This window comes from Pezoporus occidentalis, unplaced genomic scaffold (genome assembly GCF_034315485.1).
Source record: "Pezoporus occidentalis ecotype Australia unplaced genomic scaffold, CSIRO_AGI_Poc_V1 ctg118, whole genome shotgun sequence".
Taxonomy (NCBI): domain Eukaryota; kingdom Metazoa; phylum Chordata; class Aves; order Psittaciformes; family Psittacidae; genus Pezoporus; species Pezoporus occidentalis.
Window position 1 is genome coordinate 1,312,912 of NW_026912972.1, and position 13,776 is coordinate 1,326,687.

General features: G+C 51.0%; 1 protein-coding gene across 1 annotated transcript; it reads left to right on the forward strand.

Moving 5' to 3' along the window:
- Positions 1 to 2,269: 2,269 nt before the first annotated feature.
- SH3BP4 (SH3 domain binding protein 4) lies at positions 2,270 to 13,776 on the forward strand. The gene is made up of 4 exons (XM_062642365.1): positions 2,270 to 2,502; positions 3,881 to 6,243; positions 12,683 to 12,871; positions 13,221 to 13,776. Exons 1-4 carry the CDS (start codon positions 2,385 to 2,387, stop codon positions 13,443 to 13,445), a joined length of 2,895 nt encoding a protein of 964 aa, XP_062498349.1. The 5' UTR covers positions 2,270 to 2,384; the 3' UTR covers positions 13,446 to 13,776.

The following is a 13,776-nucleotide window of genomic DNA, read 5'->3' on the forward strand; positions in this document are numbered from 1 at the left end:
CAACATTAGTTGATGCTGGATTATGAGGCAGGTCTTTATATTCATGGCTTGCACTGTGATTGACAGGAGAAATCACCTACCTATGGCTGGTTTCTGCCTTGCCTCGTGCAGTGCTTACCAAGCAGAGGTCACCTTTGGGCTGTTGAGGTGTTTCTGGGGTTTTATCACAGGATTGTGATAAAACCAGGGTTGTTTTTATCACAAGCATTGCTAAAATGGGTGAAAACTTGGCCACTTGAGCTATTTCTGCAGTGATGATGCTGGACACTTCATGCCTGTGTAGCTGTGGTGGGTTTGAACCCTGCAGCTAAGGGTTGGAGGGACCTTCCAGAGCCCATATCGTGTCTGCAGGGTCTCTTTAGGGGGAGTCGGGAAGTGTTGAGTAAGTGCTTAGTAAGCATTTAGTAAGTATTTAGTAGCATTTCCAGGCCTTCATCTGCCACCTCAACAACTTGCAGTTCCAATCAGTGCTTTGCACTGATGAGGAGCAAGACCCTGCCTTTGGTGGTGGTGCTTTGCAAAGGGGTGAGCTGGCTGGAGGGTGAACCATGCTCGCTAAGAGAGCATCTTTCCTCCTTTCCACTTTCCCCACTGCCTGTTCATTGCTTTTCCTTGCTGCTGCTGGCAGCTCCAAGCCCCCCTGTCTTACCTGCTCTGATAAGACTTGTCTCAAAGCCTGGTTTCTGTGTATTTAATGCCTGCCAAGCCCTCTCTCCTCCCAGCAGGACCTGAAATAATGCTCTTCTCAAAGGGAAAAGCATTTCCACACAAGTTCTCCCTTCCCTTTTCTGGCTGGAGCTCGGTGCATCCCTTCCAGCTACCCACATTCCCAGCATACCAGTGCCAGGGGATGGTTTGGGAGGCATTTCAAGCAGGCTGGAGTATCTCCTGCTCAGGCTTTCCCCTGCGGATTTCCTCTTGCAGCATTCCAGAAGGGCACCAAATCCTCCAGGGCTTCTGTGCTGGAGGAGAGAGCCCCACTAGGTTAGAAACAGCCGAAGCAAGCGGTGCTTGTCTTCCTCTTCCCATCAGCTCCGTATTCCAACCTAAGGAACGTAAGTTTAGGGGCGATTTTCTGCTTGATTTAACTTTAGAGATGAGGGATTTAAGGGGGGGGGGGGGAAAGGCAGAAAGGAAAAACAGCATTGGGAGTGACACCAGCTGAGGTATTACCAGTGCTTGCATCAGCCACAGCGTTGGCAGTCCAAGTGCTGTGTGTTCTGTGGCAGTGGGAGATGGTTCAGGCTCGGCTCAGCTCTGGGATGCTGATGCAGCATTCCCCAGGGATGCTGGAAGTGCTTTTGGAAGCATTTCTAGAGGAAAAAGGAGATAAACCCCCCTCTATTTGTGTTTTTTCCTCAAGTAAAGCAGGGCAGTTGGTGCAAGAAGGGATGTTTTTCTGCCTGGTCCATGCCTGGTTGGCTAGGATGCAGGAAAAGCCAGTCCCCATCCCAGGATATTCCAGTGTTGCAATGGGAGAGAGTGATGACCTGATTGAACATGCAAAAATCCAGGTCCTGTGGGCCTTCCACACTTGCTAACCTCTGCCCTGGGCTCCCACAGCATCTGAGTGCTTGATGGCTTTATAAATATGTATTAGAGCAATGTAACGTGTAAGTGCCCTGAAAGCTCTTGTGTGGAGAGAAGGACCAATTTATGAGCCTTGGGGCAACATAACCCCAAATAACTCTTACAGGTGTGAGGGCTGCTTTGTACAAGATTGTAGCCAGCAGTAGTGTTGTGCAAGACCAGGCTGTCCTTGCTCTCCCAAAGCCTGTAGTGATTTGTAGGTGATGCTGTGCTTACTTACTATGAGCACCCAGGTTATCTTTATGGAGAACATGAGGATGTGAAAGCTGGAAGAAGAGAAGACTCTTTAAGGGGAGACCTTAGAGCAGCTCCAGTGCCTAAAGGGGCTACAGGAAACCTGGAGAGGGGCTTTGGACAAGGGCCTGTAGGGACAGGACAAGGGGAATGGCTTTAACCTGCCAGAACAGGGGAGACTGAGATGAGCTCTTAGGCAGAAGCTCTTCCCTGTGAGGGTGCTGAGGCGCTGGCACAGGGTGCCCAGAGAAGCTGTGGCTGCCCCATCCCTGGCAGTGTTCAAGGCCAGGTTGGACACAGGGGTTTGGAGCAACCTGCTCTAGTGGAAGGTGTCTCTGCCCGCGGCAAGGGGTTGGAACTGGATGGGCTTTGAGGTCCCTTCAACACGACCCAGTCCCGGATGTCCCGTACGGGCCCCGCAGGGTGGGTCCGGAGCCTTTGCTAACGCGCTGCGCTCTGTTCCTCTCCCCAGGCTGGTAGCTCGCGGTGACGCCGGGTCCCTGCAGCCGGCTCTGCCCGCGGACGGGCCATGGCTCCCTAGTGCCCCCGGGCCGGCAGCGATGGCGGCGCAGCGCATCCGAGCGGCCAACGCGGGCGCGTTGCCGCGGTGCAAGTCGGAGGGGACGCTCATCGACCTCGGCGAGGGGCTGGCCGAAACCAGCCTCTGCGATGTCAAAGGTGGGTCGGGGTCCCACGGGATGGGTGCGATGATGCCCTCTCTCCCCTATGGTCCAGGACAGAGGTGATGGGGAAGAGCATCAAGTGCTGCTGCATCCATGGGGGCGAGGATGGGCTGGGACCCAACACTAAAAGCTCCATCAGCTCGGAGAAGTGACAGCAACAAGGTGTTTGTTTTCCTCTCCACTGGAGCTGAGAGCTTGCAGGTTGCTTGAATAATCTCTATTTCTTCCTTTTTCTGCTGTTTCTCCACCTGTATTTTACCTTACCCAGCAGAAAAGCTGTGTTCAGGGAAGAAGGGAATTACTGCTCCCCTGGCAGAAATGCATCACATGAAATAAATCCAGGTGGAAGTTAGCATGCGCCGAGGGCCTTTAAAAGGAAACATGCACAGAAGCGATTGCTTTTGCGGGTGTAGCAAGAAGAAAGCGAACATCAAACACACTGCAAATGAGATTGTTTTGAATGCAAAAATAGGAATCACTCATATTCTCCAAGGGGTTTCCTGGCTTCAACACATCCCTGTTAACCCTGCTGCTGGTGTGCAGAGCTGTAGGGACATGGGGATGGCCACTTGTCTGATCCAGAGGGATGGGGAGACCAAAATGCCCCATCCTGCAGACAGCTCTGGCTGCAGTGCCGAGTTCATGGTGGCTTCCTACAAAGGTGGCAAAACAGTTTCAGCACGGAGTTTATGTTATGGTGAATAAAAGTCCTCATGGCTTTGCCTGCCTGCTGCCAGGTGAAGCGGGTTAAAGATGGGCTGTTTAGGATGTGTACAAACTCTTCCTTTACTATATAAAAGAGGGGCTTTGGACAAGGGATGCAGGGGACAGGACAAGGAGAATGGCTTTAACCTGCCAGGGTGATTCTGTGATTTAAGGGGTGCTGCCATTCTAGCTTTTGCCTCTATGAGTTTAGATCCCAGCATGCCAGGTGAAATGGAGAGCTGGTAGGAAGCAACTCCTACTCCTTCAAAACTCCCTCCAACACATGTAGTGCACCGTCCATCAATGGTTCAGCAGGGCAGCAGGCTGCTGGTGCCTCGTACAGGAGCCACTGCATGGGGCCTTGAATTGAGGGGAGGTTTGTTGCTAAGGCAGATGACTGCATCAGGAGCATAACAAGTTGCTGCTTCTCCTGTTTTGGCTCCCACTGCTCTTCCCAGCTGCATTAGTGCCTTTAGATCATGAACCCTTTAGGAAGAGGAACATGGACGTATCAGAAGCACCAGAGGGAGAAGGAGGTTTGAGAGGTTGTAAAACTACCTTATTTCACCCCTTGAAACAGAGGGGATTCTGACCTGAAATAAGTGATTACAAGTAAGATATGATTCTTGTGGATTGCTTACAATGCTGTTTTCTCCTTGGCTTTGCAGTGCCTTCTCCTAGTGCCTTGCTGATCGACAATCCCACATGCTTTGGAAATGCGAAGGAAGTGATAGCAATCAAAGATTACTGCCCAACTAATTTCACCACTTTAAAGTTCTCCAAGGGGGACCACCTTTATGTCTTAGACACGTCAGGAGGGGAGTGGTGGTATGCTCACAACACCACCGAAATGGGTTACATCCCTTCCTCCTACGTCCAGCCTGTAAACTACCGCAACTCTTCCTTAACAGATAGCGGGATGATAGACAATCTACTGGAGAGCCCTGATGAGGGGGTCAAGGAGTTAGACCTGCTTGGAGAGTGGACTGATGTGAGAAGGAACTCTGGAAAACCCTATAGTAACAACCCGTTCTTGAATGGTGTCCAGACAAACCCATTTCTGAATGGGAATCTGCAGACAGTGCCCAGCTCGGACAGAGAATCCAACTCCAACGTCACTGTTGACTTGCTGCTCTTTGACACGGGGACCCCTGCTTCAGCTGCTTCCAGTTTGGCTGCTAATAGCAGCCTGGGTAACATCTTTGATGAGTTTCCCTCTACAACCAGGCTGGATCTGGAGCAGCCTGTGAAAAGGGATAATCCCTTCTTCAGGAGTAAGCGCTCCTATAGCTTGTCCGAACTGTCCGTTCTTCAGGCCAAGTCGGATGCTCCAGCATCATCAGGGTTCTTCAGCGGTCTGAAGTCTCCCACCCCTGAGCAGTTCCAGAGCCGGGAGGACTTTAGGACAGCGTGGTTGAACCACAGGAAGCTGGCTCGGTCTTGCCATGACTTGGATTTGCTTGGTCAGAATCCTGGCTGGGGTCAGACGCAACCGGTGGAGACCAACATTGTCTGCAAGCTGGATAGCTCTGGTGGGGCTGTTCAGCTTCCAGACACCAACATCAGCATCCGTGTGCCTGAAGGCCACGTGTGCCCTGGGGAAACGCAGCAGATCTCCATGAAGGCAATGCTGGATCCACCGCTGGAGCTGAACAGTGACAAGTGCAGCACCATCAGCCCGGTCCTGCAGATCAAACTGAGCAACATGGAGGTGAAAACCTTCATCATCCTGGAGATGAAAGTGTCAGCAGAGGTCAAGAACGACATCATGAGCAAGAGCTTGGTAGGACTGCAGTGCCTGCGGAGTGACATGAAAGAGGGGCCATACACACCGATGCAGCTGAGCTACTCCTATGGGGACACAATCCAGGTGCAGCTGGAGAACCTGGAGCCTTGCATGTACATTGCAGCCGTAGCCCAGGGGCAGAACATCCTTTACCCTTACACCGTTTGGGATTACATCAGCAAGAAGATCACGGTTGGTGTCTATGGCCCAAAACACATTCACCCCTCCTTCAAAACTGTCGTGGCCATGTTTGGGCACGAGTGTGCACCTAAGACTCTCCTGGTGAATGAGGTCACAAGACAGTCCCACAGCCCAGCTCCTGTTGCCCTCCAGCTCTGGGGGAAGCATCAGTTTGCTCTGTCCCAGCCTCAGGACCTCAAGCTCTGCATGTTCTCCAACATGACCAACTACGAGGTGAAAGCTAGCGAGCAAGCCAAGATCGTGCGGGGCTTCCAGATGAAGCTGGGCAAGGTCAGCCGCCTCATCTTCCCCATTGCATCCCTTGATCCCAACGAGCTCTCAGACTTCACACTAAGGATACAGGTCAAGGATGACAAGGATGCCATTTTGACCCAGTTCTGCGTCCAGACCCCGCAGCCACCTCCAAAAAGTGCCATCAAACCAATGGGGCAGAGGCGGTTCCTCAAGAAGAATGAGGTTGGGAAGATCATCCTTTCACCTCTGGCTGCCACCACCAAGTATCCGGTTTTTCAGGACCGGCCAGTGTTGAGCCTGAAGTACGGCAAGCTGCTGAAGACGGTGGTAAGGCAAAGCAAGAACCACTATTTGCTGGAGTACAAGAAAGGAGATGTCATAGCCCTCCTCAGTGAGGAGAAGATCAGGTTGAAAGGGCAGCTGTGGACCAAAGAATGGTACATTGGCTACTACCAGGGGAAAATAGGTCTTGTACACACCAAAAACGTGCTCGTGGTTGGGAAGGTCAAGCCCAGCTACTTCTCTGGGCCAGATCTGACCACCAGCCTATTGCTTGAGCAGATCCTGAGGCCGTGCAAGTTCCTGACCTACATCTATGCCTCTGTGAGGACTCTGCTCATGGAGAACCTCAGTAGCTGGAGGTCTTTTGCTGATGCCCTGGGGTACTTGAACTTGCCGCTCACCTTCTTCTGCCGAGCGGAGCTGGACAGTGAGCCGGAGCGAGTGGCCTCTGTGTTGGAGAAGCTGAAGGAAGACTGCAACAACAGCGAGAACAAGGAGAGGAAGTCTTTCCAGAAGGAGCTGATGACGGTGAGTCTGGGGTCTGATGAGGGGATCTCAATTCCCTGCTGGGGGACATGGACGTTGCCTCACTCAGTCTATAGGAAATCAAGTCCATCTCTAAGGTCTTCTGAGGGCAGACAACAGGCTTGCTTTGGAAGGAAGCTTATCTGAAGCCCCTCAAGATCAAGGTGATTTTTGGTCCCATGTCTACTTGATTGATCCCCTTCAATGATGGATGCTTGTAGGAGTCACTCAGGAGCTGGTGGTTTCCTCAATCCCTGTCTCAAAGTGTGCATCAGTAAAGGCAATACTAGTGGAAAAGCTGTCTTCACTTGGGATCTGAATTTAACAGGCAATTTAGGTGATCTTATGTTTGGAAGTCAGGTTGGTTTTGGGCAACTAAAGTAGTAACTTGTGGATGATCTATTAGTTGACATACATTCTCATAAACCATACTGAGTAATTGAATGTAATGAGTAAAGTCATCAAAACTGAAGCCATTTGTGAACTGACAAAGGAGCTGTGTCACTTGATGAGCATTTGGTTCCAAGGTGTATGCCTGGCTCTAGTGGCCAGTTGCAAGAGAGCAGGAGGTTTAGAGTTGAAATCCTTCCCAGAAAGGGTTGTCAAGCACTCCCCCATCTCTTTGGGTGGCAGCTAAACCCAAGGTACCTCTGAGCTGGGATGCTTTATATCCAGCTGTGGCTCATGTTTGCAGACTGAAATGCATGGCTCACTTCTGTCCTGAAAAGCATTTGGGGAAATGCTGCCTCTGAGTATTTCTAGGATGCATTAGGAAATCTCTTACAAGAAATCATCTTCATGATCTTTTCTAGCATTTTAGAGAAAGTGAGCCAAAGAAAATACAGGATAAAATGGTCTGGAAAAGATTTGCAGCTCTCCTCTAAAAAGGCTGTCCTGTAGAAGCAGGATAACTGAGTTATAGGGAATCGTGTGGTTTAAGATGGCGATTGATTAAGGAATAGCAACGGCTTCACTTGGCGACAATGGGTGCAGGCAGCAGCAGTAAAATGAAGTTGTGAGAAGGCAGCCTGGGTAAGGAGGACTGGCCCCCTCACTACAAGAGAGACACTGAGGTGCTGGAGCAGGGTCAGAGAAGGGCAATGGAGCTGGTGCAGGGCCTGGAGCACAAGTGTGATGGGGAACGGCTGAGGGACCTGGGGGTTCAGTCTGGAGAAGAGAAGGCTCAGGGGGGACCTTACTGCTCCCTACAACTGCCTGACAGGAGGATGGAGCCAGGAGGGGCTGGGCTCTGCTCCCAAGGAACAAGGAATGGGACAAGAGGAAACGGCCTCAAACTGCACCAGGGGAGGTTTAGATGGAGCTGAGGAACAATTCCTTCCCCAGAGGGTGCTCAGGCATTGGAACAGGCTGCCCAGGGCAGTGCTGGAGTCACTGTCCCTGCAAGTGCTCACACAGTGCAGAGACGAGGCCTCAGTGCCATGGGTTAGTGGTGGCCTTGGCAGTGCTGTGGAATGGTTGGACTGGGTGAGCTTAAAGGGCTTTTCACCTGGTTGATTCCATGATTCTATTTCATTTCCCAAAATTCCCTTACATATAATGGGGAAATCTGAGGCTGGAGTGTGAGGTGTATATAGCCCTGTATATAGGTGAGAGTATATAGCCCATCAATAGTCATGGAAGTATTTTCCAGCAAGTTCCCCATGCCTGGGTACCACTCTGTGGCCCGTGGGACTTTCAGGTGCCAGGTCATGCCACCACTGCTGCTTCTGTTGAGGGTTCTTAGGGCCATCATATGTGGTTGTCTGTCTCCTTTCTGGGGCCATCCAAGAGAGGAGAATACCCACTGAGGTAGTCAAGGCTGGTGTCTGACCCCATGATTTCCCTAAGGGAGGGTTTGCTCCTTTAATCATTAGCCTGAGTGAACAATGAGATGAAATCTGTGCTCCTCTTGCTGGATGCTCTCAAAAGCTTTATGCTGTTTGCCTTACCTGTAAGCATTCCTTTTAATCTATTCCCTTTGTCTCCAGGGCTCCCAGACTGTCTGTAGGTCATGGAAAATCTGTGTCAGACCTCAGTGGGGAGAATAAGGAGAAGATAAAGCTCTTTGGGTACTCAGAGAGCAGCTTCTTCAAGGGGAGGGCTGTAAGCTGCAGGAAAACATCCTGCTCCCTGAGGGATGCCGGGAGTGCAGAGCTCTAGAGCAGGATTTATTTCCCTTGTTTGAATGGAGGCTAATCCTGAGTGTTGGCTTTGTTTGCTCTTCTTTGTGGGTCTGAGCCTGTCCATCAAGGGTGAGCTCCCTTTCTGGTGGAAGATGCTGCTGCTTCTAAACCCCGTTGGTGCTGTCAAATTCTCCTTAACTTGGGGAGAAATGCAAGGTATTTTATTGTGTTTAAATCCGATTTGATTTGTAACAAAGGGACTTGCTTTCCGATGGCTGCTGGCAAGACCTGGTTGCACTAAGCTCTCATCTGACCATTGCTTGTCTCATCTCAAAGGGACTGTGAAGGGTGAAGCAGTCAGAGGAGGCTTATCTCCCTTGAGTGTTGAGTACACAGAACTGCAGTGGCAGAGCCATGCACCAGCTGCCAAGCATGGAAAAGCCTGATGATGGTGACTAGTTAATAAGTGACCTGCTTTTAATCATTACTGGTTTTAATCGAGCACCAGCAGTGCTTTGTGGAGGTAACTGGGGGAATGTTGCTCAGGTGTTAGCCTGGGCACTGATGCAAGAAGAAGCTGGGCCACCAGTACCTGACCATGCAGTGACTGCACTACCTGGTCCTTCAGATGGACCTGTGATGAGACAGAACAGTTCTCTCTTTCTCTGGGTGTTTGTATAGAACCACTCATTTATCATCACTTTCCATCAAATGCTGCTGTTGGGAAAAATATCGGTCTTCTGGGAATGGTGTTGGGCATGTCAGCAGGGAGCTGTGGAAATCAGGAGTTTTTCTTCTTCAGGCTACTTTTAAAGGTCATAGAGAAGATGATGTCGGGATCTTTTTCTCCCCATTGTTTTCTGTCATTTGCTCTGCATGCTGCTTGCCTTGTACTGAAAGATAATGCTTGTCCCTGGTGTGTGCAGGTCCCAGAGAGCTGCAGGTGACCTTAAGCAGGGTGTCCATTGCTTGAACCTTGTGTTGGCACAGCAGAGCATGCCGGACCAAGGTTGCTTATGTTGGACCCCTCTTACTCCTCTGTCCTAAAGCAATCAGCTGGCTAATGGTAGTCCTTGTGCTGGATTTGAGTCCTGAGGGAGACTGACTCCTGCCCTTCTTCTGACTTCATGGGAACAAATCCTCATCACATGTATAGATCCTGGATGCTGCTTCCCTAGGGAGCCATGCTGCACCGTGCTGAAGACCTAAAAGAATTGGTGTTTAAGATCATGTATAGTGCAGTATTTTTCACTTGACTGGTGATTTTAAGGGTGCTTCAGCCAAAAGAAGGGAGTGAAAGAGATGTTTAATGCCTAAAGCAAGGGTTATTTTGGGGGATGCTTGCACACAGCCAACTCCTGTATCCCAGAGAGGATGATGGAGATGGAAGCCTGTGCATGAGCATCCTCTCCCCAGTGGGACTCACCAGCTGCTAGGGGTTATAGAGCCTTTCTCCCTATGTCTGGTGAGGTTCCAGGTGGGAGCTGTGTTGTGGTGCCAGCCTAGGCATGGCACCTGCTGATGCGGGAGTGGACCATGAAGGTTGTAGTGATGGGCACAGGCAGGAGCTGGCCATGTATCTATAGGCAGTGTATGGAGTTTCCTTTACCTACTAGCCTGGCTTGCTTTCTTCCAGGTGCTGGTTTCCATTATTAGAGGATGGGAAATGGGATTCTGCATTTCAGAGCTGGGATGCAAATCCAGCCTCCCTTGGATGCCTTTTAAGTAGAGGCACTTCTATGCTGCTTTGAACTGGGATTTGAATATCAAACCACCTGCTTTACTTACCTGTCCGGTGGAGCTGGCTTGGAGTCCTTCTGAGGTTAATAAATGCTTTGGAGGGTGTTGGTGAGGCACAGCCCAGGTCACACCTCCGCAGGGAGCATGGCTGGGTACCAAGGGGTGGGAATGGGGTGGCTGTAGCCCTGTTACTTCCAGTCAGGGCTTGCGGGAGAGCCCCATGGCTGCCCACATTCCATGGGGTTCTATGACAGGGGGAGTAAGTTCTACCCAGGCTAAAAAGGCTGTGTTGCTGTTACCACTACCCTTTGGCTCAGACCTTAGTGGCTTTGTCTCCTCCTTGCACCCCATCCCCACATGGCTTTGGTGCTCTTCCCATCTCGCATCACCTCTGCCCATTCTCCTGAATGTTTTCCCCAGCCCATAATGTGCATGCTGAGCCTCCCCAGCTCAAATAACAGGACAAAGCACAGGAAGGAGGTGGTTGTGGGCATCAGTAGGTTTCAGAGTTAACACTCACACTGCAGGGTGGGGAATGACCATCTCCTCCAGAACTGCTGCTTTGGGTCATTAGTGTCCCCAGCTGCTTTGCTTGGTGCTGTTCTCTTGTTTATATTGAGCAGCAGAAGAAACAAGAGAATCTGTGTCCTGTAGCTTTATCCTTAACCCCAGTGGTGCACTTGGCTCTTGGTGGTGGGCTCTTCTGATGCCTCAGACCTGCTCAGCCTCTGGCAAGAGGTGGGAGTCGTCCATCCACCTGGAAGGGCAGTTTTGAGGATGCTAAATCTTGCCCTTCCTTAGGATCATCTGGATCCTCCGCCTGCAGAGGAGAGGGTGAGGGATCCACGGGTTGGGTGGTGAGGAAGTGCTGCTGCATAGGAAGTTCTGGCACACAGGTGTGAGATCTAAATGCTGTTTAATGCCCTTAAAGAACGATGCTCTTTGAAATGCATTTTCCTTGCTTGCTTAACAAGAGGGTTTGTTACTTCAGCTCACACAGGAAACCAGTGTAAGCACTTTGGAGGAGCAAACAAGCGCTGGGCTGCAGCTGTAATTAGAATGGAGCCCAGCTTTAAGCTGGAAGCAGATAAGGGAAAAATCAATGTGCATTTGCCTTGCAAATTGCTGGAGTGCTTTCAGATGTTCCCATCTTCCACCAAATATCCCTGTGAGGATTTAACCCTTCTGCCCCAGAACCAAACCTGCTGGGGTTTGCCCATAGCTCCATGATGAAGGTATGAGTGGTGTTCCCAACTGGAACCAGCGTGGTTCCTTGGTGCTAGGCATCCCTTGCGGGGCTGTCCCCTGCATCCCTGAGCTGTGCTTTGCCCTCATGGAAGGGACACGTTGGAACACTGATGGGTGTGTTCACCCATCCTGAGTACACTGGTCCCATGACTCCAGATCTGGCTGTAGGAAAACAAGGAGGTATTCAGCAAATGAGCACCCAGGGCATGGTTTGGGATCTCTCTGCTTGATTGCCTTTAAAAAGGGGGATGCCATTTCCTTAATCCAAAACGCCTTTCTGTAGCCACTTGAGGCTCGGGCTGGGATTTGCTCTGCTGAGGCTGTTGTGGTCCACAGGCTCTGGCAAAGGATGGGGGAGCCCTGGTGAGTGGGCTATTGATTGTGTTGGTCAGATCTTGTCCTCTGGGAATTGCTACTTAAACCTTTCCTTTCCTGGGCTGCGTTTTGTGGTTTCTCCTATTTCACTTGGAGCAGATCTCCTGATGTTAATGGTTAACTCCTGTCCTCGAGATAGGAGCTCTTACCCTCAAGATAAGGCTGCTTTGTCGTTTCTTTCCCCAGCTAAGACATTGCCAGCTGGAAAACCAGGGCTGCTGCTGTTCCTCTTCCCCCACTTTTTCCAAACCATGCAGAAAAATCTCAGCTTTTAGGTCCATAAATGATGGAGAAGGAGGAAGATTCTGAACTGGCATGGGGAGGCAGAGGAGCAGTGAGAACAGCAAGAACATCCCAAGCCAAGCCATGGTCCTGTACTGCTCTTAACTGGCCCTTTGCCTGGGTCTCACCCCAGCTCATCTCCTCCCAAGGCTGATCATAGTGTAGAATCCCAGACTGGTTTGGGTTGGAAGGGATCTTAAAGCTCATCCAGTTCCAACCCCCTGTGATACCTTCCACTAGACCGGGTTGCTCCAAGCCCCAGTTTCCTCAGCCTGGACCTTTGTCCAGGTCCCATCCCAAAGTGTTCTGGTTGGCTCCTACCCACTGATGATGCTCTTCTGTGCTTGGGGAGGGAAGCTGCATGGACTGTGCTGGATTAATTACATTGATTAAAGGCATCTGTTCCTCTTAGCCCCTGGGATGCTTTAAACGGCTTATGGTGGCGCCTGAACATCTGGAGGGGTTGCCTAGAAAATGAGGCTGGGGTATGGTGCTCCATTCCATAAATGGGATTACCCTTCTGAGGAGCCTGGTGGCCTCATTTCACCAGCTGCTGCTCCAAAGGGGGTGGGAGGCTTTAGAGTGGCTTCTCAATGGACTTCTTCCCTGTGTGGTTCCCTTCCTATTCCTGCTTTCCTTGACTCTCTCAGTTGGTTCTCACCCCTGTCCTTCAGGCCCTGCTGAAGATGGACTGCCAGGGGCTGGTGGTGCGGCTCATCCAGGACTTTGTGCTGCTCACCACAGCTGTAGAGGTGGCCCAGCGCTGGAGGGAGCTGGCCGAGAAGCTCACCAAGGTCTCCAAGCAGCAGATGGATGCCTACGAGGCCCCGCACCGGGACAAGACAGGAACAGTGGACAGCGAGGTGAGAGTGGTGGAGCTTGGTCTCCATCCTTGGGTTGCAGGTACCTTCAGAGCGTGTTCTGCTGGAGCACCTTTGGGGGATAAGAGGGATTTGGGATGGTGGAGAAGTTTTGGGGTATTCCTAGGAATGTGCTTGTTCTGGGATGGGAGTGCATTGGGTATGCATTGGATGATGCTTTCCAGCCTGTCTCTGCTCTGATCTACTCCTTCTCTGCCCTGTGTCCCTGGAAGTGCTCACAAACCACATAGACAAGGCTGTCAGTGACATAGGTTAGTGGGGGCCATGGCTGGACTTGATGATCTTAAAGGTCTTTTCCAACACAGTTGAGTCTCTGGTTCTCTGACCACAGGCCATGTGGAAGCCAGCATACGACTTCCTTCTCACCTGGAGCAGCCAGATGGGCGACAGCTATCGCGACGTGATCCAGGAGCTGCACACTGGGCTGGACAAGATGAAGAACCCCATCACCAAGCGCTGGAAGCACCTCACTGGCACCCTGATTCTCGTCAACTCCTTGGACATGCTGCGAGCAGCTGCCTTCAGCCCACAGGACCATGAGGACTTTGCCATCTAGGTCCTGCAGCGCTGGTTTTGTCTGTATCTCCTTTGCTGGGGTGTTTGTCCTGTGCTTTCCCCCCCTTCTTTTTTTAAGCAGTTGACTAAAAAGAGATGGAGGTTGTTGCTCTTCTTGGGCTTTAAGAGGCCAAAGTTTCTAAGTTCTCCACCAGGATTGGGAATCAGCAGGAAACATCCCTCCTTGATGGGAAGGCATCCAGCAGGGAACAGTTTTTCCTATGGCATTGCTACCACTTCTTTCTTACTAAAGAACTTCCAAGGGGGGGAGGGACATGAGAGAGATCCCATTTTTTAGGCATTTACAAATAAAAGTCTACTTTTTGTAACAA